Raw genomic sequence first — 26,283 nt, 5'->3', positions numbered from 1 at the left:
AGACTGAGGCAAGAAAGCATTAAGTACCTCAGCCTTTTCCTCATCCTTTTTGGCAATGTTCCCCACTACATCCAATAAAGGATGGAGATTATCCTTGGCCCTCCTTTTGTTTCTAATGTATTTGTAGAAACTTTTTTTTTTTTTTTAATCTTTTGAGGCAGTGGCCAGCCTGAGTTCTAGCTGGGCTTTCATCTCTCTGATCTTTGCCTTGCATAACCTTGTGACATCCTCATAGTTCTCCAGAGCTGCCTGCCCCTTCTTCCAAAGGTGGTAAACTCTCCTTTTTTCCATGAGTTCCATCTAAGCTCTCTGTTCAGCAGGATGTTGTGATGGCTAAATTAATTTTTTTGTCATCTGGTCCATGGTTTTGAGTATTTGCAATTTCTAATACTGAAAATTTAAAGTCATTGTTAAGTATATAGCAGTGGAGAATGAGACATCCCCAATTTTTTTGTCTGTCTCAGTACATATTTTTGTTTCTCTTCTTTAATACCTCTATATTTCAAACTCATTTATGCTATAATCCCAGTAGTAAATGGTAAGGAGGAAATTGCCAGGTTTCAGTCCTACTGAACCTTTTCCTCTGAGTACCAGATAATTGTTTTAGATAGACTTCTTGTGATAAGAGGAATTACTGAACAGATTGCATATTTCTTCCTCACTAGACACATAAAATTGGTAAAAAGCAAATATTTTGAAGTCTTTATAGATGAAGCACAAAAATATGGGTCTTTTGCTTATAGAGAAGCATAGTTCATAATTTACTGAGATTTTACAAAGCAGAAATAATGTGTGTAATGAACTTAATACTAATGTTATCTACATTATAACAATATACATTGATATAAACTGGTGTAATACCACTGATACGAGGCAATTCTGATTTTTGCTGGAGTTAATGATATCAGAATCATTCCATAATAATATTATATATGTTGGTGATTCAAATGTCTTATGATTAATAACAAATATGCAGGAGTTTAATAAACTAAAGAGAAGTTGGTTTTAGTAAAAGAACTCCTTTCCAAGAATTCCATTCCTCTTACTCAGTTGGTTCCATGTGTGGCTTTTAGAGCTCCTTTAATCATCATCATAAGCTCTGGCTCTGCAAGTTCTCCTTCCCTTCTGGAAAGTCCTTTTCCTCCCTTTATTTTTATAACATTTAGTTCATGGAATACTTTAGATTTTAAAATATTTTATTTTGTCTAAATTATTTAGTACTGTTTTCACAACCCAAAAGGAATTGTTTAGGATGACCTCCTTCCCCTTGGAGCCAATGACTAAGTTCGTGATACCCTTGGACTGAATTAAGATGAAATGACACCAACCAACCAGTTTTATAATTAATAAATACAAAATACAAGATGTGGTTAGATACGATAGCTCAATAGTGATTACTTTAACTGGATAAGCAAGTCCCGTGCCACGCGCTGTCACTATTCAATAAAGAGAGGAGAGGAGAAGAAGGGGGGGGGGGGGAGGGGAGAGAAAAGAGAGATCACCACCCATGGATCCAGCAGCATCCCGTTGGTCCTCTTCACCCTAGGCATCTTGGTGGGGAGGTCCCACCCAAGCTTTCATCAATTCGGGTTTATGCTCTCAAGAGGATGCCTCCTCATTTACATACAAAGTGAGGGTGGGTGTGGTCTGTGCCTGCACAAGTTCAACATGTGAGCAGTGGTGGTCGCAAGTTGTCCTCATCAGCAGTCGTGAGGGGTGAGCGCCCCCAAAAGCTTTCAGCAACCCCTGCTGTGCACATGAGCAGTTGCCTTATGTTACCACAGAAGTCTCTTCCAGGAAGCGCTAGCTAGATCTCACCTTCATGAGACCTAAAGCCATTCCATCCTGTACCACCTTGGGGTTACCAAATTAGGCAACAGCAACTCACTTTGCAGCAACAGCTCATTTTAATTCCTCTCCAATTTGAGCAGAACCGCTTTTTTCACCAGTTCCACTTGAATATGTGCACCAAGAAATGTTTAGGGCAATTATTAATATATTGGTTCCTTACAACTGTTTTAACAGCTATCCTTACACACTTGAAATTGTATCTTGCATTGCTTCAGTTTGTAGAAGGCCAGTTAGAACTACTTTGACCTACCTATTATTGATGGAGCTTTTCCCCATTTCTGAACAGCAACTGTCAGTATATTTTAGACCAGTGTATTGGAAAATAACACCATGTGAAATGTTGAGTCACTTCAGATTACATTTTGCCACTTTGTTTTTTTTTCTGGGTACACTCTAGGTACTTCCTTTTGATGGTCTACTTTTAAGAATTTGCAGTATAATATTGATGATAAATAGAGAAAATGCTGTTAAAGTGCCTGACCACTCACTGCTTTACACCTCGTAATTTTGTTGTGGTTTAACCTTAGCTGGCAACCAAGTACCACACAGCCACTCGCTCACTCCTCCCCTCCCCTGGTGAGATGGGGAGGAGAATTGGAAAAAAGGTAAAACCCATGAGTTAAGACCAGTTTAATAATTGTAATACAGTAAAATATAACAATAATATTAGTAATAATAGTAATGAAAAGGGAGATAACAAAAAGAGAGAGAGAAATAAAACCCACGAGAAACAAATTATGCACAATACAACTGCTCACCACCCACTGACTGATGCCCAGACAGTCCCCAAGCAGTGATCGGCACCTCCTGGCCAACTCCCCCAGTTTATATACTGAGCATGATGTTCTATGGTATGGAATATCCCTTTGACTAATTTAGATCAGCTGTCCTGGTTGTGCTTGCTCCCAGCTTTTTGTGTACCTGCTCACTGGCAGAGCGTGGGAAACTGAAAAGTCCTTGATTTAGAGTAAGCACTACTTAGCAAGAACTAAAAACATCAGTGTGTTATCAACATTATTCTCATACTAAATCCAAAACACAGCACTGCACCAGCTACTAAGAAGAAAATTAACTCTGTCACAGCCAAAACCAGGACAAATTTATACCTGGACAATATTATATGATACAGTTTTACATTTTGCAAAAACACTGCATATGGCTACTTCTTATTCAAGGTAGTGGTGAATTAAGTCTCTCAGTATTCATACTCCAATTCAGTACTGCACTGAAATACATAATTAATTATAACTAGCCTCCCTGAGGTGTGATCATTCACATTCTTAATCGCAAGCACACTGCTTTAAAGGAGCAGAATCTCCCCATCTCCTTACCAACTCATTAATAAAATACTTTTAAGGTGAACAGTAAAAAACATTTCTCTAAAAGTATTGTCTGCAAGAGGTCCTAAAATTGGAATTTTTTTGGCACAGACTAGTCTGCCATTTTGCGTATACAATTTCCTAATAGTATAGCACAACTCCTTGTTCTGCATTATGTTGTTCTTTTGACAACATATTTTATATAGAAAACACCATGCAGTCAGAAGAACTTGCTATTTATCCTTTTTAAAAGTCTAAGAGTCTTAAAGAAGTTAGAAAGAAAATAACTTACTCTGCAATGCTAGAAGGTATAAGTGGATATGGTTTTAGGAGTTTTATTAATTAGCAAAATCTAAAATGTATATTTACAATGTTAATAATAATGCTAATAATTTCTAGTATCTAAATAACAAAGTATTCAAACTAAATTCTAATTCTGATTTTGTGCATTCATGAATATTATAAATAGCTTTTAGTTTAGTTTTTATATCTAATAGTGTCAATACTAGACACAAGCAAAATGTCACATCAGTATAGCTTGGAAATCTGAAGTGACCAATACAGATAAACCAAAAGATTATTTTGCAAGTACCTTCACTTTTACACAGTAGAATTTAAACTAAATATTTGAGTATAGATTAAATATTTAATCTAAATATTTGATTCAGAACTGAGAGTCTCTGATAATTTCTTTAATAATTTAATGGAAAATAATGAAGTGCAATATTTTTACAGTCCATTTAAATTCAAGTTGAATAGTCTAATTTGTATCTGTTATTTTTTGCCAAACTCAGGGTGACAAGGGCATAACACTGAATACATAAGGAACTAAGTGGCTTTTTTTCAAAGGCAACAGGCATCCATCTGTCACGGTCCACTCAGTGGACTTGTGATGGTTCGTTTACTATGATCTTGAAGCACAAAAATCAAGGCTACCACGCCAAAGGGTTATGCTTCAATTAAACAGCACAATTTTATTGTTTGCCCGTAAAGTGGCGTGCAATAGGTAAAAAGACAGAAAGTGAAGGAAAAGATAAAGTAAAAAGAAAAAGGAAAGAGGATTATAGCTACCACCATGGGTCCAAGGCGTCCCTATGGTCCCAGGTCCAGGCAGCGTCCTGCCGGTTCTTCCGATTATCACGATCCTTGGTGGGGGAGATCTCCTAAAATTCGGTTGCTAAAGAGTCCTCTTTTATGCCGAGCAATACATGTTGCTCCTTCTCTGGCCCATAGATTGTTGTCGGTCTCTGCTTCTCGAGCAAGGTTATCACGCATGTTATGGTTTGTTGTAACGACAACAGTTGTTATGCGACCTTATCATAGTTGTTCCTTCCAGCGCTAGGTATCAGGGAGTGGCATAGTACTCCTCGTACCATGCAGTTCTTCTTCAGGGTCTCTGCGTCTCAGTGTCCATGAGGACCACATTCTATCTCCAGGTCTCTGTTAGCAATGTTGAGACAATATCGTTCTCTTTAGACCGACTCTTACACCATCTGAACAAAAGTAGGCATAAATGAATGGAACAAAGACACTTTTGGACTTTGACCCAGCCAGTATAAAAGCTGAATCTGTACTTAGGCATATTATCTCAAAATCTAAGGTTATTTTTTAATATGAAAATTAAATTAATATCATCCAAATTATGAGTTTTTAAAAGATAATAGACTATCCTAGTCTCTCTTGGTAGAAAGAACATTTCATCAAAGTAGAATAAAAATATATGGATGCTCTATTATAAATAGCATTGAAGATAAAATAAGGACTTTCTATTTTATATAATGATTCTAAGCTTCTCTTCTATCTGTTCTCTTCTATCAGATCTTTCTCAGGAGAATTTGAGTTAACAAGAGAAAATAGGCAGGATGTAAGAAATATTGCTGCCTCTGCTCTAGTCATGAAAACTTGGACACAGCTATTTGCAGTACCTTCAGATAGAAAAAAAGAAAAGACAGGTCAGGATGGAATGTAAAATCTCTCTGGGCAGATAATATGCCACTTTTTATAAAGGCAATTGTATTCTAACCATGTATATTTGGCTGCCTGTCTAGATGTAAGTGTAATTATGACTAACAACCTTTCTGAAAAGAATTAAATTCTACTGTCAATATATATAAAGCATAAAAATTTGAAATATGCTTAATAGTGTATCAGTATTAACTTTACAGGAAATATGAGGCCGTAAAAAAAATTGTTATATATCAGTCTTGTAAAAAATTGTAAGTCATTAGAGAATGGCTAAAATTGATTCACTTATTGTATCCAAGCCTGCCTTGAAAATTAATATATGCCTAAAATGTCTTTCTCTGTATTAACATTTACCTATACACAGTAGATAATATTTTAAAGGTCCTTCCAAATTGTTTTAATGAATTTCACATGGAAATGATGAGGCATGTTCTGAGTAAGTCTCAAAACATCCAAAATAGTAACATGTTATCACACTGCTTTTGTCAGTGCTGCTATCAAGTAGTGTATTAAGCCTTACTCAATGAAATGGCCTGATAAGAACACAAGTTTTTCCAAGAAATGGGTTTCTTATCAGTAGGTGGCATAAAAGACAAATTTGGATCAAAGAAAGGCACATACTTTTAGGCTTGTTGACAAACCCTAAATAAATATGAGAAGTTGCTCACCCATTAGCAGACTTTGTTTTAAAAAAATAAGTATTTATCTATAAATCCTATCAATGTTGGGGTCAATGAAAGTTAGGCAATTCTTGTAAAAAAAAAAAATATCCCCCCAGGAAATTTGTGAAATAAATGTACCTCTCTTCCAATTAGAATAAAATAAGAATAGAACCTCTTTAATTAGACCACTTACTCTACCAAACATTTGACATATATACACAAAGGTTAAACAAATGAAGGCTTTGGAGGGAGACCTTTAGGGAAAAGAGTAAGGGAAAGAAATATAGCAAAAGACCTAATAATCAGCTTTCACCTTTATTTTAGATCAGGAAAATGGTTATGAAATACTGATCACGGATAGCCATCTCCAGCTGCTTCCAATTCATCTGTTTTGAACATTCCTTCTTGTTTCAGAGAGGCTTTGGGGACAAAAATTCCTTTTTTCAAATGTGGTGATTGTGCCCAAATTATAACATTCTGAATGAAAGGGATTGGTGTAATACTGTTTGTGGGGGGTGCTGATATCCCTTATCATCTGCTTCTTTGTCCTACTGACCATTTCCTTCCTCAAGAAGATTAAAACCATCATTATTACTTATTGGCTATTATACCGTATCATTATGTCATCCTTAAACAGGGGTCCTCAAACTTTTTAAACAGGGGGCCGACGCGCGGATGAAGTGGCAGGAAGTCATCTGCGGCTGCTTGGTTCCCCCCCCAACCCCCGGCGGGGGGGGTGGGGGGGGTCCTGTAAATACCGGGGGCCGGATTGAGGACCCTGGGGGGGCTGTATCCGGCCCGCGGGCTGTAGTTTGAGGACCCCTGTCTTTAAACATAGAAGCAAATGTTCTCTTCAGTCCCCATTTAATTCTCTTCCTGTCTTCAGATATATGACATATCTTCATGATGGAGAAATTATCTCATTCCGTAAGTGTGCTGGCAAGGAGGGACAGGTATTTGCAAACAAGAATCATGTTCCTAACATGCAATGACACAAGTCAGTAAGCATGAGTCTCTAGCTTACTGAATGAGATAAAATTTTACATTTTTAATTGCTATATTAATAGGGATGCAATTCACCTTTTTCAAATCTTTTTCTGTTTAAAAAGTTGACAATATTAACCTTGCTGGTTAGGGCACATGTTCTATTATTTCTTTTATTTGCCATCTTAAATTAAATAAAATTTGAAAAAATAAACAATGCTGAGAACTCATGTGTCAGGTTCTTCAGAGCCAGAAATCAAATGACTGGAAACAGGTAATTAAAATGTGAAAGAAACTGACCCAGTTTCTTTTATTTTTTTAAATAGGATGGATATATAAAGGCAACAGCTATCACAAATAGTTAAATTTACATTAACTTTAGGTAAAGAGTTCAAAAAGTGACAGGAGACTGAAACTGAGGGTTTAAGGAAGTTATTTTGGACCCTTAATTGTAATTGGACATTTTCAGTCCCTCTTCAAAATAGTAACTACTCAGCAGTGTATCCAGGCCTCCTTCATGAAGCCTCTCTCCAGTTTATGAGCCCAGATATCTGAAAGCAACTTTACAGACAATTGTTGGCAGGTTTTAAATGAAGAGGTAATGCAGGCACTATCTGCCTGCTCAGTCTGACAAACTGTCTTGTCTGCAATTACATATTTAGTGTAAATAAGGTAGGAAAAGATGTAGGTTTTGCATACTTTTCATTTGGACAGTCCAGATTACAGACCTGGCTGTAAAAGGCAGTTATTGCCTCCATTTCCCTTCCTCCTTAAATTCACTCCTTTGTTGCGGTTGTTAAAGAATTTCCACAAGCCAAATGGGTTTCTCTAGGTTTGCTTTTAATCGCAACTCAGAGTTGGGCCATCACCTCAGTGAGTGGCAACTCGAAATTTTTAATTTTACATTTTATATAGGTTTCTTTAAAGCAATTACATAATCCCTAAAGTGCAATCATAAGAGTCCACCTAAAGTTTCATCATCTTTTTGATTCTTCTGTTCTTCTTGGTCGGCTGGAAAGTACTTTGAATTCTCATCCATCAGCTGATTCTCATCGTTCAATCCAATTGTCGATCACGAAGATCATGCTGTTCTCTTCTTGACTCAAAATCATAAAAGTCATTTATATCTAATAACAATCATTTGACAGGCTTATTTGATTATTACTTACTGTTTAACATATACATTTATTTTTATCTACTGATTAACTCAGTTGAAGGCTAAATCAGTCATGGAAAGAATCATACAATGGACTTGGTTATATTGTAATTGCTGCACCTGTGTTTTCACTGCTGCTAACAATTAATCTTACTACTTTAACCTACACAATACTGCTATTAATCTATGATTAACCTTTAAAAGCGGTAATGTTCTTGTTGAGGAGTGACTATATTTTAAAGTTTTATAAATATAGGACTAAATTCTGAGCTAAGTGTTACCTGAGCCTTTTAATTTCCATCCACTCCATAGATATGGATTTGTGGGATATGAATTACTTTTTCTTTTTTTTTTTCCCCTCCACAGTCTTGACTATTGTGAATGCAAATACTGTTTTGTGAAAAAAACCCTTATATAGCTATCTGGCATAGCATTTTATTATTATTGTAGAGAAAATAAATTACTGAAACTTATTTAATTTGTGTAAGTTACATTCTGGCTAATAATAAGACTTGGTGTTAGTAATTTTAGTGGCTATAACAAAAAGCAGCATATCCCTGGGTTTTCCATTTTATGCACTAATGATAATATATTAAAAGATAAAAATAATATTTTAAAAAGTTAAAAAAATAGTTACAGAAAGATGTATTTTATGCTTTCCAGAGTTTAATAAAGACAAAGGAGACATACATACAAATGTATCTATTAAAGCAATCACATTTTTATCATATGAAATAGCTTCTCTCTGTTTTCTGTATTAGAGATGGTTAAGTCAACACAGAGCTGGAAAATTATTCCATTTCTGAAGGATTATCCATTTCTCAAGAAGCCTATTGATTTTTTTTTAATTGCTTGAAGTTTATATAATCCTTTGCTAAAGAAAAAATCAAAGGGATTATCATCAGCAAGAATATGCTTCATGTTTCCCTGCAGTTGTGACAACTTCTTGTGCATCGATATGGAATGATCGGAAAGGTTCATACAACACATCCCTTCCAAATCCTTCACAACCGTGTCCATGTGCTAATAGCAAAAAAATCTACTGCAGCTTTATTTTGTAATGTAGCATGCCTAACACTATCTACATCAACACTATCTCTGTCCCCACATATCAGAAAGACTCCCGGTGGCAACTGATAACCCCCTGATACATCTTTATGGAAACCCCTCAGTTTTCAATTTACTCCAAATAGGTGAACCGGTTAGATTTTGAAACCCTGTATAAAACCCCTGTTCACCTTGACATGTTAGCCATAACTGCCACGGGTCACCAAACCAAATTACTTCAGTGCCATTCATGGGCTGAAGTGGTGATGACATGTGGGTACAGTCTGCCATACCAGTTGCAGTTACATTAACATATTCAACAGGTAAAACGCTAGCCAATAGGTCTAACTCCTGCAAAGGTAAATGATGTGGCTGATTTAAATCCTCAATAACTATCTTCTGCCACGCTGCATTACGCAGAGAAGGCCAAACATATTGCCCGTTTGGACTCATACATGTACCATTCTGATTGGAAGTCAGATCCACTGTTTTAACATTCCAAAAACCATCAACATTTGTTTCATTCTCTTGCAGGGGAATACCAATTAAACAAATTCTAAAGGGGTTGTCTGCCTGTTGCAGACTTAAAAGTCTGTTATTCCTGTGATATTTGCCCATGTCACCCATATGTTTGTCCTAGGCAAGGTGTCAAAAATACTTTGGCCAATGGGTATAAAATTCATCAAGACTGTAAACCAAGTCCACCAAACTTGTTTACTCCTAAAATTTATTTGTTTGGTTGTTTGTTTGGTTTTTTTTTTCACATTCCACCCCACAAAACTGTGCTTTCACAGATTCTGATGATGTATGCTGTCTCCAATCAGCATGGTATTACACTAGTCGTATGTTTTCTCTTGCTTCATGCCCGGTTATTAATCAAACACATACACTCTTTACACCATTTACATTTAAACTTTGGCTTACAGAACTGTTTTACCCCACATAGCATACATTGGCATAATATCCGCGGGTTACGTCCTTTACAACATAGACAGTTTGCTCGCTCTGAGTCTTCTCTTCTGTCTTCTGACCTTGACATGCAGGTCGCACAAACTTGCTAGGGATCCATGTAGGTCCTTTATCTGTGGAGATACAAAAATAACCTCTACCGATAAATAACACCGGATTAGGTCCTTCCCATACGCCTGAAGCCATATTTTTATACAGAACATTCAAACCAGGAACTGTAGTTGTTTGGTTCCCTCGCGCTGTTTGGTGATGTATAACAACAGGTGGTCCCTCTCTACCCTCCATAAGGGAGAGATAGTTTAAGGTAAACAACACCTTAGTCAACCTTAGATTTCGTGTTTCTCAGGGCTTGCTCTGCACCTGGCTTCTTGTTTGTGCATAGCTTGTTTTCTTTCTCCCACTGCTTGTTCCAAGGACAATTTAAAGCTGCTCTGCAGCTTCAACTAACAGGCCTGGGTTGTCCAACCCAGACAGTGGTAACATATGTCCTCGGTCCTTTAAAAATCCCTCTACACAGCCTCGTTAACAACATGGAGATTGATCATAGATTTGCTAGAACAATCAGAAGTGGATGGAGAGACAAACCCTGTATTAAAAATGCTAATAGACATATTTGAAAGTAGAGGCATAAGGTATGATGAGACTGCAATAAGAACTCTGCTGGGGTGGTGTAAAAAGAATGATTTGCCATTTATGGTGAAAAATGTCTCCAGCATTCAGATATGAAATGCTGGAAAGTTATTTTCTGGGGCTGCCACGAGAGGGGACAAAATTGCTACAGCATCATTGACAGCATGGAGATTGGTCTTAGATTTACTTGAACAATCAGAAGCGGACAGGGAGACAAAGGCTGCAGTTGAAATACCCACATCCCTGGTTGCAGAGATGATGCCCAATAAGGTACCTTCGGTGCCATCAGATTCTCTGCCATCGCCTGATTCACACAGTCAGGGCTGACAGGAGTAGCAGAGCGCTGCTGGGTTGAGCAGGCAGAGTTGCTTCCCTCTGGGGTGGCAGGGGAATCCAGTCATTGTCCTGTTGCCTGACTGTGATCCTGAGCCACCTGTGATAGGCTTATTGGAGGAGACCTCAGGTCATGTTCAACAACCAGTCCGAATTAATGCATCGGGACCAGATCCTGCCAAATTCTGGAAAAAGTTGTGGGAACAAGCACTTGTGGAAGGCGATATTGATGCCACAACTGCCATGGGGGGCAGGGTGTTAGCCTGCCCAGTGCTTTGAAGGGATGGTAATGCTCCCCCTGAGTGGTAACCTTTCAGCTGTGGAGTGATAAAAGAATTAAGATCAACCTGTATGCAGTGTGGAATAGGCTCACCCTACGCTCAATCATTGTTACGTAGTCTTTTCACAGCAGAGCTTACTGCTTATGATTGCTGTATGATTGTGCAAATTATATTGACCCCCTATACAAATGTTACTTTTTGAGTCAAATTGGAGGTGCTTGGCAAATGAGCAATCATTGATGAATTTAGAATACCCCCAGGATGATCCACGTTTTGGGGCAGGGATTCCACAATTGATGGGGGAGGCTCCAGTTAACTCTCCTCAGTTACAAGCTCGCTTACATCCTTTAGTCCTGCAGCAGGAAAAAGAGTTAGCTCTCCAAGCTTTATTGCAGGTCCCAGATCGTGGCGCTCCACAGCAATTGTGGACCACAATAAAACAAGGTCCAAATGAGGGGTATGTGTCATTCCTAGATAGGTTGAGAGACTCCTTGGATGAGCAAATACAGAATGGGGCAGCTAAGGAAGCATTGTTAGTTCAATTAGCTAAGGACAATGCGAATGAGGATTGCACAAAGGTGATTGCAGACATGCAAATTGTAATCTCGCTTTAATAGAATTAATGGATGTATGTGGGAAGGTAGGAACCGCTGCCTTCCAAATGGAGCATCTGGCAGAGACCTTTGCTGATGCAGTCAGGGTTGTCTGCCATTATTACACACGTGGGCAAGAAGGTCACTTAAAGGACTGTCCCAAGAGATCGAGGTCAGGAAGGAGTGATGGCTCTGGTTTGGTATGCTGTTGATGTAGCAAACTAGGGCATTTTGCAAAATACTGTAGTTCTAAGTTTAACACTCAAGGACAGTTACTTGCAGGTGGCAACAGAAAGCAGGGAAATGGAGGGAGGAATGCAGGGAGGAACCGTGTGATGATACAAATGAATCCTCCACAACAATTCCAGGCTTATGCAGCCAACTTGCAGCCCCAACTTCAGGGAGCGCTGGATTGGATGTTACCGCAGCAACTGCCATCACAATAGAGGATGATAAAGTACATAAGGTCCCACTGAATACTGTGGGACCCATTGGCAATAGATTGAGCTCACTGTTGCTTGCTCTAGTGTAACATTACAGGATTTGTTTGTCTTACCAGGAGTCATTGATGCTGATTATATGGGTCAGATTCAAGCAATGGTGTGGACCACCCCCCATGTCAATTCCTGAAGGTAGCTGGATTGCACAATTAATTTCTTTCTGGGTGCAAGTTAATTATGCCCATGACAAAGTCTGGGGCAAAAAGGGTTTGGTTCAACAGGAACACCACAAATTTTCTGGACTCGGGGCATACAAAACGCTCGACCAACTCTAACCTTTAAAATCACCTTAGCCAAAGGGACCCCTTCCACAATACAGGTGACCGGAATGATTGACATGGGAGCAGATGTAACTTTTATATCTGCACGCATTTGGCCTTGCTCTTGGCCTGTCTGTTCGGCAGGAGTGGGTGGTGTGACACAAAGTGTCCAAAGTCAGTAGTATACGGTGCAAGTTTGAAACCCTGAAGGCCAGACAGCAGCAATCAGTCCCTACGTGCTTGATGTCCCTCTGCACTTGTGGGGACGGGATGTTTTGGGACAATGGGGAGTTATCATTGGTACCCAGAAGGATTTTTAATAGGGGCCGCTGTGATGGAGGGTGTACAAAGACCTGTTCTGCCTTTGACTTGGAAGACAGATACCCCTGTTTGGGTGGAACAGTGACCCCTTCCTGAGGAAAAGTGTGTAGCCCTCCAACAGTTAGTAGAAGAACAATTAGCACAAGGTCACCTAGAACCTTCCCATAGTCCTTGGAATACCCCTGTGTTTGTGATAAAAAAGAAATCGGGCAAATGGTGCCTGTTACAAGATTTAAGGAAAGTAAATGATGTAATGGAGGGAATGGGAGCCCTGCAATCGGGCATGCCTTCCCCAATGATGATCCCATGAAACTGGGACATTTTGGTAATTGATTTAAAAGATTGTTTTTTCAGTATTCCTTTACATGAAGCTGATAATGTAAATTTGCTTTTTCAATACCTAGCAGAAACAGTATGACTCCTTGTAAGTGATACCAATGGACGGTGTTGCCGCAGGGTATAAAAAACAGTCCTACTATATGTCAGTGGTATGTAGCAAAGGCATTGTCACCTGTACAGGAACAATTTCCACAAGTGCATTGCTATCATATGGATGATATTCTTGTATCGGCTGCAAATAAGGCTGAACTTCAACAAGTGTATCTAGTTTTGCAGCAGTTGTTGGCCACCTTTGGGCTACGTATAGCACCAGAAAAGATTCCACAACAAGCCCCGTGGAAATACTTGGGAGATAAAGTGCTATATCAAACACTTAAGCCACAGTCTATCCAGCTCCGAGTAAATGTCAGAACCCTAAATGATTTGCAAAAATTATTAGGGACCATAAATTGGGTAAGGCCATATTTGGGCCTTACAACAGACCAATTGAAACCACTCTTTGATCTATTGAAGGGTGACACTGATTTAATGTCTCCCCGATCACTAATTAAAGAAGCCACCTCAGCCCTAGAGAGGGTGGCTGATGGTCTGCAACAAAAAAGGGTACTCTGTGTAGACTTAGAAACTCCAATAAGTTTATATATTGTCATTGCTAGCTATCATCCCATGGGATTGTTGGGCCAATGGAATGAGTGCTAGCAGGATCCGCTACATGTCTTAGAATAGTTATTTTTATCTGTACAACCACGGAAGACAGTGAGCACTCAGATTGAACTAGTATCAAAAATCATCACCAAAGGACATACACCGTGTGTTCAACTCATGGGCCAGTATCCTAATTACTTGATAATTCCTATTGAACACTATTACATAAGCTGGTATTTGGCAAACAGTTTACTGTTTCAGTTAGCTCTGGAAGGATTTAAGGTACATATATCCTATCATCTTCCCAGTCATAAATTGTTGCAAACTTATTCGGACATACAAATACTTCAAAAGCTGCTGGCAGCAGATGGCCCAGTGCAAGGCCCTATGGTCTTTACGGATGCTTCTGGGAAACTGGGAAAGGCAGTGGTCATTTGGCATGATGGGAAGCAATGGCGAGAACTGATACACTTAACACAGGGATCACCTCAATTGGTTGAACTTAGTGCTGTCATTGTTGTCTTTAAAATGTTTTCTCTATGTGCTGTAAACATTGTTACAGACTCTGCTTATGTTGTAGATGTCACGTGATGTATTGACTGCACACTGCTTAAGGAGGTAAATTCAGAACAACTATTTTTTTTGTTAAAGCATTATGGGTAATAGTGAGCCAACATACACATAGATATTACATTCCGCACGTCCGCAGTCACACTGGATTGCCAGGATTCATCTGTGAAGGAAATGCCCATGCTGATGCTCTTGCAGCTCCCACTTGGACTCCTCCAGTGCCGGATCTGATACGACAGGCCCTCATGTCTCATCAATTTTTTCATCAGGGTGCTTGGGCACTTGTCTGTCAATTTAAAATATCTTTTGAGGGTGCAAAATCCATCATCGCTGCTTGTCCGGAGTGTCAGCGATTGGGTCCTGGGCTGATGTTTCCACAAGGGGTCAATCCACGTGGATATCAGAACTTGGATCAGTGGCAAACTGACGTCACACATGTGCCTTCTTTTGGTTGTTTACAGTACGTTCATGTCTCCATTGATACCTTCTCAAAAGTTGTGTGAGCATCTGCCTATACTGGGGAGAAGGCTCTGGATGCTATTTCACAACTTCAACAGGCTTGGGCTGCTCTGGGGGTTCCGAAGCATCTCAAGACAGTAACATGTAACATGTCTGAATATTGAAGCCTTCAGTTGGGAAACTTCCCTAAGATGGATTTATGTGTCTTTCTTATTCTGTCTTGTATGTTTTGCTGTTATAAGCCTCAGGCACTGGCTTTGGCCTTTATCCAGTAACCCTCTTCCTGTGGGTTCAGGAATTGGCTGTTGTAGGATTGGGGCTGTTTCTTGGGACTCTGCGTATGGCTTTGGTCTCTTCTGTTTGAGAATGGTGAATTCCTGCTTGAGGCACTTGCAGAGAAAGTCTACTAGACTATTCACATGGAGTAAGCGGAGGTTAAAAGAGTTCTAGTTTTTTAGCCCAATGAGGAAAAAAAGTCTAAAATCATAAGTTTACTCTCCCAAAATGCCTAGGACTTAAAACCTAAGATAACAGAAGGCATTTTCATGCCTGAAGCATTTTTTCTTAGAGCAGTTCTTATATTCAAATATCATGATATCATGTATTAAATAAGTTTAGTAAATCTAGTGAATGATTGTCAGTGGAGTATTTCCAAAAAAATCAATATAATCACTTGGGTTAACTGAGTCAGCAAGCTGTGTTTGACAGCGGATGGATCATTTCTTACAACTTAAAGAAGATATTTTTAAAAAGGCCTGATGAAATCAGTGTCTAGGCCAGGGGTCCTCAAACTTTTTAAACAGGGGGCTGGTGCGCGGATGAAGTGCCAGGAAGTCATCTGTGGCTGCTTGGTTTCCCCCCCCCAACACCCGCTGGGGGGCAGGGGGGTTCTGTAAATACCGGGGGACGGATTGAGGACCCTGGGGGGCCGTATCCGGCCTGTGGGCCATAGTTTGTGGTCCCCTCGTCTAGACTGAGAAAACTTATAAACATGGCTCTTAAAGGAGATTAGTTATTTTTTCAGAGTAGCAAAAATAGAATCAAACATCTTCAGAATTGCCTCTGCAACCTTGCGTAGACAGCAATAGAAAAATTGCTGCTGAGTACTGTTAGTGTTAAGTCACTTCCTAGCTTTTAAGTTTCACATGGTTCACTAACTTTGTTTCCTGTGTGTATTAAATTTTTCTCTTCCCAGAGATTTGCCTTTTGACCAAGGGCCGTCGAACTGCCAGTGTACGAGCAGACACGTACTGTCGCCTGTATTCCCTCTCAGTGGACAACTTCAACGAGGTTCTGGAAGAGTACCCCATGATGAGAAGGGCCTTTGAAACAGTGGCAATTGATAGACTTGACAGGATAGGTATTATTATTTTTTTTACATGTTTGGAATTCTTAAAACCTTTCTATCTTTTCTTTTCCTTGAGTTGAAGGATAAAATGTCCAGATGAAAGCTTTCTTAAAAATTTTGTATTGTATACAATCACAAGTTTATATATGTTATCAGAGGCCGCGCACTTTAAACAGATTGGTTCTTTAAACTACACATTACATACTAGGCAATCCCTAATCGGTTAACTACAAACAAAGAACACTTTAAGTAAGTTTCTACAGTCATCAATTAGCACAAACTTGTTTTTTCTCTTTTGGGCCATCTGTTCCTCATTCCCTTATCTTTTCTCGGCCTGACTCATCCTGTCGGTTGTTATCTATTCACATTCCTTGTCCTCCCGAGGTTTATGGCCAACAAGCTCCAGCACATCCCCGCTTATCAGCTGGACCGTACTGGGAGGCTTGCCTCTCAGGCCCTGTCCCACATCTCCCCCTACCTGTTGCACAAAAAGAACTTTCTTCATTGAGTGTGTTATCCACTTTTGTAGACACTGCAACAAACAGGGTAAAAAGTTTATCCAACCAATCCCAGCTGTTGTCTTGTGAAAGTTTAAAGACTCCAGCTTCACGTTGTTGAATGCTGGCATGAACTGATTCCGAGTGGTCAGAGAGATTCATGCAGCACATGCCATCAATATCCTCACAGCCGTGTCCTTGCGCTAAAAGCAAAAAATCTATAGCGGCCCTATTTTGCAGTGAAGCATGGCGAACACTGTCTGCATCTAATAAAAGACCCGACAATGCATTGCTAGTAGCATTCATTTGTTTAGCAAGCCAGCAGCCAAACTTATCTAAAGTCGCTAATGCTTTTCCAGTGGCCGCTCCAGGCATAAAAAGGGAGGCAGCAAAGCGTTGACTAAAAGACCAAAACTCCACGCAGTCATCACAATTGGGAGCATATGCATGAATGCCATGCTTTGCCCTATGAGACAGACGGTGCTGTAAAATCAGATGTATTAGGAGTCAGGACAGAAAGGCGTCCGAAGCTACATGGACCTAACAGTATTAATTCCATTAACAAGACAGCCTTCACACCATTGTTTGGCTAATACTACTCTACACCACCATTCCTTTTTACAGTTATAGCACACACATAAGACCCAAGGCTTACAGCGCCCGCATATAGTGACGTACGGAGTTAGACTCTATAACTCAAAAGTTATAAAGTAGGTATGTTTATTGCGCGCATGTGCACGGGGGATCGCTCCTCCACAAGCGTGCATACCCAAAGTGATGAACCATCTCACATTTATACAATAAAACAAATGAATATTCAATTAACGCCTATACATATTCGTTACCTAAACCCCGCTTCGTATGTTAATTAGCTTATCAGTCCTTTGCCTGGAATGTGGCGGTCTTGCAGGTTTGTAGGTGATTCATGTTCTTGTGACCATCCGATCTTCTTCAGCAAGGAAAGGTGATTCATGTCCTTGTGACCATCCAATCTTCTCCAGCAAGGAGACTTAGCACTCCCTTCCTCTAGATAGCCTTGGAATGTCTCTCACCCTTTTCTCATTCTTTTTTAAATAGCCCCTTTGTTAGAGGAAGAAGGGCAGGCGTGTCGTGTCCCGTCCAGTCCCGTGTCGTGTCCCCCCCACCCCACCCCCATCTCCCCTTTGTTAGAGGAAGAGGGGCAGGCGTCTCCTCAAAGCTGTGTGCCTATGTGACCAGACACCGCACCCATGACCAGTCACCATACCCACATTCCCGAGCAGACGTATACAATCACAGTCGGTGTCCATTGTCCCCATTTCACACTATTTCTCCATATCAATAGTACAATAAATTCCCACGACTGATACTTCTCTACATTGATTAGTCATTTTCAGTCCACAGGGTTCAGTTTATACTGCTTCAGTTATTTGTGATCCCAGAAGGTTCAGAAACTTGTTGATCGAGGGGATGATCCGGAGGATGATCGGAGTCCTCACTGGATGATTGTTGGTAGGGATTCACGGAAGGGTCGTATGTTCTTCGCCGGAATCCACCTGGGGCCTTTTTCTGTGGAAACACAAGCATAACCTCTTCCCCATGTCACAAGAGGATATGGTCCCATAATCTTACCTGTTTCTGGATCACGGACCAACACCAGAGGTTTAATTCGTGCCTCAAGTGAAGCATTCGCATTAAAATGCCGAACTATCAGAGGATTATTATCTATTAAAGAACAATTCAAAAAATTGAAAACATACAGAGCTTTCTTTAGTCGTTCCTCAGGGGTTGCAGTCCCCATTCCCCCTTTTTGTTGTTGTAGTAAGCGTTTCAAAGACTGATGAGAGTGTTCAATCAAAGATTGACCTGTAGGGGAATGAGGAGTACCGGTAATGTGGGTTATGCCCCATGAGTCAAGAAAGTCCTTTGTTGCAGCTGAGATATATGCGGGACCGTTGTCCGTTTTTATTTGGGAGGGTATGCCCAAGACGGCAAAAGCATGCATCAAATGCTTGCGGACATCACCAGCTTTCTCTCCTGTGTAACAAGAAGAAAACAGAGCACCTGAAAAGTTGTCAATAGAGGAATGGACATATTTTAATTTACCAAACTCTGGATAATGTGTAACGTCCATTTGCCATAGTTGTAAGCTCTGTAGTCCTCTAGGATTAACCCCTCCTGCTATGGATGGAAAAGAATGCCTTTGGCAGTCAGGACATACGGCGATAATATTAGACGCTTGATGGGAGGTAAGCCCAAACTGCCGTTTGAGACCTCCAGCATTCTGGTGAAAGAAAGAATGGCTTAGTTTAGCCTGTGCTAGACTATCTGGTAGGACTTGTACTGGTAAATTGAGCATATCAGCTCGTCGATTCCCTTCTGTAATAAAGCCAGGTAAAGAGGTATGTGCCCTGACATGCATAACAAAATAGGGGTGAGGGCGAGAGTCTAAGAGAAAGACAAGCTCTTGTAATAAGGCAAACAGTTCAGAATGTGAGACATCACGTAGTACAGATGCCTCAGCTCGTTCTACACACCAGCCCCGGATCAAAGGGGTCTTCCTTTGGGGGGTAACCCGTGGCACAAACCTTCAAGGGGTCAGGCGGTTTTGGGTCCTCCGGCGGTAATGGAGGTACTGTAGGAGAGTTTCCATCTCCCCCTGCCCCCCCCCCCCCCCCCCCCCCCCGCTTTGTCTCTGTGACTTTTTTCCTGTGCTTTCAAAATCTTAAAAAAGCTTTTCCACCATGGGAGCATGCGCTGCGCTTCAGCATCCCCCGATGTAGCCGCATCCCATAGTTTTACCCCCACATCATCCCAAAGTTCTCACGTAAAAATATTAGATGCAGTTACAGCGGGTACTTTCACCTGTACCCATCTAAGGATTGCCTTGAGATCATGCCCCGGAATATTCTTTTCATGCTTATTAAGGAGAGCTTTCATAAGCTCATATATGTTTCTTTTGGGGGAAGACGCCTGATTCCCCGTGTTTCCCACAGCTCACCTCTAAATTCCAGAGGGACTTTTTTTCAATTCCTGCTTCCTTTCAGCAGCTCATTCAACGTTCTGTGGGACTCACGACCTGCCGCTCAGCCTGGTGGTTCATAAACCCATCATGTCGGGGTCACCAGTTTGCCACGATGAGAGACGGGACGCTGCTTGATGCAAGCAAATGTCGATTTATTGTGTACAATCACAAGTTTATACATGTTATCAGAGGCCGGGGCGCTTTAAACAGATTGGTTCTTTAAACTACACATTACATACTAGGCAATCCCTGATTGGTGGTTAACTACAAAGGCCACTTTAAGTAAGTTTTTACAGTCATCAATTAACAGCAACCTGTTACTTCTCCTTGGCGCCATCTGTTCCTCATTCCCTTATCTTTTCTCAGCATGACTCATCCTGTCGATTGTTATCTATTCACATTCCTTGTCCTCCCAGGGTTTGTGGCCTACAAACTCAAGTACATTCCTTTCAGCTAACTGGTTGTTACTTATGGTCCTGATTTCCAGGCCCCCTCCTGCAAGAAGTAACAAGTTTGTGCTAATTGATGACTGTAGAAACTTACTTAAAGTGTTCTTTGTTTGTAGTTAACCAATTAGGGATTGCCTAGTATGTAATGCTTAGCTTAAAGAACCAATCTGTTTAAAGCGCGCAGCTTCTGAAAACATATATAAACTCGTGATTGTGTACAATAAATCAACATCTTGCTTGTATCAAGCTATGTCCCGTCTCTTCATTCGCCCCAACTTCTCTTTTGGGCCATCTGTTCCTCATTCCCTTATCTTTTCTCGGCCTGACTCATCCTGTCGGTTGTTATCTATTCACATTCCTTGTCCTCCCGAGGTTAGTAGCAGTCCTCCCAAGGTTTTATGGCCATCCTCCCAAGGTTTATGGCCAACAAGCTCCAGCACATCCCTGCTTATCGGCTGGACCATACTTGGAGACTTGCCTCTCAGGCCCTGTCCCACAATTTTGTTTCTGTTATGCTGCAGTAAATGTTCTGCTGATCTATGAATAAAATGTGTCCAGACAAGAAATTCTGCAAGCTCACTTTTTAGTATTTAAAACTTTTGACTTTTGGAAAACTCTCATAGTCCTCTGAGGATTATTTTGTATACTTTAATTTTCATTAGTATTACTTATTAATCCCACATTTCTTTTGCTGCCCTCAGCACTCATAGGGTTTATTGCAGTTTCATAAGCAGTGGATGACATTTTCCTACATAAATACTTTACAGGTGACATCTATAATGCTGGGAAGAGCTGAAGTCTCTCAGCACTCACAAAACCCATGTTTGTTGAAGTGATTTTTTTTTTTTTTTTTTTGCAGCAGGGCTCTTGTTTTCCTCACAACATGGGTGCTGCTAGCATTGATGGCTGCACACTGGCATTACTGAGATCTACTTGAAATCAGGAAAGCAGGCCAATGATATCCAAGTGAAAGGCAGAATGATATGGCAGATTATCAAAACAGTGTGTGTGGAGTCTGCTGTTGTGCATCCAGACATTCTGGACTTCTCTAATAGGACATACTAGATAAAAATATATGGTCTTTGGTCAGGAGAAATGCACTCTGATCAGCATTATTGACGCTGGTTTCAAAATGCAGCTATGCCTAAAATATTTATCCCAATTAGGAAGAAAACTTGTTTAATATATTAAATGTTTAATAAATAAATACATGTATACAGGTTTCAAATATTTAATAGACTTGTTTTAGTATTTTGCAGATTGTGAACAGTCAGTGCATTAATTTATGTTTTCAAGACTTTTCAAAGCCTTATAATTTGTTTTTCAAGACTGTCTGGAAATGTAGTCCAACTCAAAGTAATATGTGCTTAAGTGATATTAGTAGTAAAGTCCAGTCTGCTCTTGGAGTAGTAATCCCATCTGAAGTGCTATCTACACAGGACAAAAGATAAAATATGAACCATTTTATTGAAAAATAAGAAACAATTGAGTGCAATTGTGTTCCTGTGCATCTGATGACACAGAATAGTGTCTACATCTTGCAGACACCAAGAGCCATCAAGCAAACATCAGGACACAGTGTATAGCATTCTTTATTGTGTAGGCAGTTTTAACATTAGCTGTGAGTTCATATTAATTCAAAAATATTTAAAAAGAAGATTTCTTGCAAGCTAGTGGTCACTGGTTACTAATGTCTAATAATTAGTTCCAGGCAATGTGCTAAATGGCAGATATATTTATAACTTGTGTAATAGTTTAGTGGAAATTAGGATCATTTTTCAATGGGAAAGACATACATGCAGAGCCTGGTGGTTTTTTTCACCCTGTTTTTCAGTAAATTACCATGGTTACACTTTCAGAATAATTGTAGTAATAGCAGTGCACTACAAGTGAAGAGGCACAGAAAGTTCAGGTGTCTGAGCACAATGGTGTTATGAAAACCTGCCATGTTGGTACAAAGAGAGGGGAAACTGGGTGTACATGGAGACCAGCTGTCAGGAGCTGCATGCCAGCATGACTTGCTGCAGCACTGGTACCTGGAGAGGCTCAGCACTGTTCTGCCTCAAGGGAGGAGGTCTTCAGTCCTTGGGTCCTGGGGAGATTGGTGCAGTGCAGCCTATCACAGTGGGCTCCCTGCTGAGCTGTGGCCAGGGCTCAACCCTGTGTTTGCTCAGGCTTTTACAATGCCAATGTGGCCCTCAGTGATGGGGGTTGAAATGCAAGGTCAGAGTGAGGGTCTGCCTCTGTGTGTCAGGCTTGCTAACTCTTCTGCCTCTCTGTAAAGGGAAGAAGAACTCTATCCTCCTGCAGAAGTTCCAGAAGGACCTCAACACTGGGGTTTTCAACAACCAGGAAAATGAGGTCTTAAAGCAGATTTTGAAGCATGACAGAGAGATGGTGCAGACCATTGCCCCAGTGAGCTTGCAGCAGATGCCTGTGCTGAACTCCAGCACCTCCACTGCCACCTCATCATTACACATCAGGATGCAGTCCCCTTCCATTTACACCACAAGCAGCCTTTCTCATGGAAACTTGCACTCCACCTCGCTCAGCACACAGATGTCCCAGCAAGCCATCATCCTCTCACCCTGCTCCTACACCACTGCAATCTGCAGCCCACCTGTACAGAGCCCTCTCGCTGGTCGAACTTTCCAGTATGTCTCATCAACCACCTCACAACTCTCTCTCATGCAGCAGCAACCGCAGGCACAGAAGAATGAGGTACACAAGAGCACCCAGGCCCTCTACCACACCAATCTGACCCAGGAGGTGCGGCCCCTCTCTGCCTCGCAGCCTTCCCTGCCCCATGAGATCTCTACCCTGATCACCAGGCCTCACCCCACTGTGGAAGAGTCCCTTGCCTCCCTCCCACAGCCCACCCCTGGTACAAGCATGCCCCCAGCCAGTCAGGCCACCGTCCCCCAGCGTGTCTCACTCTTCAGACAGATGTCCTCAGGAGCCATACCCCCAAACCGGGTGGCCACACCACCCACAGCCTGTCTGCAAAGGGATTTTTCCACAGTCTTAAGCACAGAGCCTGAGGGAGACAAACCACGGTTCGCATCAAACTTATGATTCCTGGTAACTGTGAGCAACAGACTTGTAATGAACTGAGAACCATCCATGGAACAGTTTTAGCTTATTTCCTAATGTACCCCAGCAGTCCACTATGAGAAAAATATTTTAGACAGCTTTTCCCTTGAATGTAAAAATTATATATATATATATATATATATATGAAAGAATTTTAAAAACTTGTTGGAATTCATCTTCTTTTCTTGCAACCATTAAAGAACTCTAAATTCAGCTGTAATATTATTTATTTTTAACATGTTGACTTTAAAATCAGTCTGACAGATTTCTCTGTTTATGAGGTTTTCTATTTTCATGCAAAAACTGTCAACACAGTAAAAAAGTTCAAACATATATATTAAAAAATCAATGCAACTATAATATAACACTGAGTGATATTCTGAAACCTTCATTATTTAATGTATTACATATATGTTGTTAATTTGTCAGGAAGAATTCAGTTGTTGTTTCCTATTGCATTTCATATTTTAGCACTTTCCATTCAGAATTAGATTTAAAACCAAATAATTGCCAACACCTGCAATCAAAATGCTGGCACTAGCACTCTTCTGGATAGATTGTAACCTCATGACATGTTGACTGTTCTGCTCTTTCAGAAAAATGGGCGGACTTCAGTCTTCACATTGCTAAAGACTTTTACAAAGACTATAAATATTGCCATTATAAATAACTTTTTAGACACCCCCCCAAAAAAAAAGCTGCTGTTGCTGTATCATTGCAAAGTCTTTGTTTAGGAATTTAGGTTCAGCTCTTCACTTTGAAATTTACAGTTTTAAAATTTATTGAACCTAAGTGCAACATAAGTGTTGAATTGTAATGCAGTGGCTTTAATGTTACTTTTACATGCAATGTTTTATGTAAAAATGTATGCTTGATCCTGCAAGCCACTTGTACTTCACCAGTGCCATCACTTTTCTTCTCCTTGCCCTCAATAGCATCTGAAAATTTTCCATGCATGCTTTGGAGAACCAAAAAAAAAAAAGACAATAAAAATAGGTTTGGTCGGCCATTTTAGGAAAAGGCTTTATGGTATCTTAGGAACTAATAACCATTCATTAATTGTGTCTACCTTAAAATTACTATAATTCTGACTTTGAATCTCTGGTTGAAGTCTAGAAGTGAGGTTTTTCATTTAAAGGATTATTTGTAAACCATAGCTTGATTTAGGCTTTCAGGTGCTTTCTGTGTCTTCACTGTAGTTTTGTATTCGATATATAAATATAATATAGCATCAAATCTATCTGGAAATGCACGATTTGCTCTGTGTATATTGTAATTAAATGGCTAGTATATCCTAAGGCATGTAGTGCCAAGCATAGCCCATAGGTATGAGGTTTATTTTTTATGTCTTCAAAACAGTAAGGAAATGGTGACAGAAAGCAGGGTTAAAGCATACTGTTCTGTGAACGTTTTGTTGTTTGCTCAAACCTTCACATTATGTTATCCACAAAAAAGTTCTTTCGTAATCATTTGTGTCTGATTTGTCACATTAAATAGAGATTGAAACTAAATGTGTCATAATTTAACTCATTGAAAAATCAGCATTATGGATATGATACAAGCTATATTCTGTTCCTTAAAACCCAGCTGACTCATGAAGGAAGTGAATGCAAAGGACTGATTCTTTTCCCATTAATGCTGAGTTTAACAATGCATTGAAAAATTAAATAATATCACAAACTACATAATGCAATGAATCCAGATGTACTTGAGAGCCAAGTAAATATTATAAAGCTCCACAGAGCTTGAACCCATGCTGCCTGTTATGCCTGTTACACCTTTTAATAAAGTGGTACATCAAATACATTTTTTAAAAAAAACTTCCAGTTTTTGCTGACTCCCACTCACCATTAAAAATCAATGTAATTAACCCATTAACATGCTGCTGCCATTAATTCAAGTGGCCCAGAATAGTATACGAAGAAGCGATTGTTTAAAAGTGTTTGGAACATTATGGATACACTGCAAGACCATTTACTTCAGTTAATTAAGATCATATACTGATCTTTCACACTGTTTAAGGTTTACATTTGCTAGGAGAAATGGGGTTAGTAGTGAAATATTTTTATATATTTTTTTTTATTTTAAGCACTATGAAGAAATATTAATTCATATGGTCTTTCAGCAAAACCATAATAATTTTTAAATGAATTTGTAATAGAGTGGACAATATCTAGGATTTGTAACTTAATTTAAAAAATGGTACAGAGTATAAAATTATATATGTGTATATATATGTTTGTACGAATGTCTATGTACTTAGATTAAGAAACAAATTGCTAACATTCCTGTAATACAAAGGTTCATTGCTAGTTTCAGAAGTGACCTATTTTCTCTGTACATAAGTAAGCCCATAAGTATGAAATCTCACATCTGTACAGGATGAAACGTATTAATGAAAAATGTTGAATTTTACTGCTGCTGGGAAGACTATAAATCTGATTCTTATAATAACTGTATGGCCAGGGATGAGTTAGATATTTTTTCTTTTGTCTTTGCGCAAAGCCATAAATATAAATATAAATATAATATTATTAATAATTTGAAGAAAATATATACAATAAAACCATGAATATTTTTTGGTTCCAATATCTTTATAAGTGGGCAAGTTTTGCTTTACCATGAAAGAAGAGCTGTTTGCTTTTTTCTTTGTTCTGAGCCCCAGAAATTATATGCACTAAGTGTGGGGAGGTGGAGAAAAAAAAGTCTGAGTCATTATCTGAATAGTAGGAAAAAGAGGGCTTAGAAATTCAAGGATGCTACCTTATTTACTCAAGCATTTCCTAAGGAATAGTTCCTGTGTAGTTTAGAGGAATTCATTTTTTTAAAAAAAATTCTCACTAAACTCTCATTTAATCTATTACCACTAACTTGTAATATTTCTTGAGTACAAATATTTCAAACTTAAGTTTACTTATATATAAAATTTTAAATATCCTGGGGGAGAATCCCAAGTAGTTGTTAGTGTAACTTAAGAAAACTATATTCTTTGTTCACTTTATCTTACT

At 39.6% G+C, this 26,283-nt stretch overlaps 1 protein-coding gene across 1 annotated transcript in view; it reads left to right on the top strand.

Annotated features, from left to right (window-relative positions):
- LOC129734855 (potassium/sodium hyperpolarization-activated cyclic nucleotide-gated channel 1-like) overlaps window positions 1-23,857 on the top strand; it is a 196,864-nt gene extending 173,007 nt beyond the window's left edge. The window contains exons 7-8 of the mRNA XM_055700188.1: window positions 16,080-16,244; window positions 22,467-23,857. Of these exons, the coding sequence (XP_055556163.1) occupies window positions 16,080-16,244; window positions 22,467-23,257 (956 nt within the window). The 3' untranslated portion in view covers window positions 23,258-23,857. The remainder of the gene's footprint in view (window positions 1-16,079; window positions 16,245-22,466) is intronic.
- Window positions 23,858-26,283: the final 2,426 nt, after the last annotated feature.

Source organism: Falco cherrug (assembly GCF_023634085.1).
Source record: "Falco cherrug isolate bFalChe1 chromosome W unlocalized genomic scaffold, bFalChe1.pri SUPER_W_unloc_1, whole genome shotgun sequence".
NCBI lineage: Eukaryota > Metazoa > Chordata > Aves > Falconiformes > Falconidae > Falco > Falco cherrug.
Note: the sequence above shows the minus strand (reverse complement) of the source record. Positions and strands in the feature narration are given on the sequence as shown.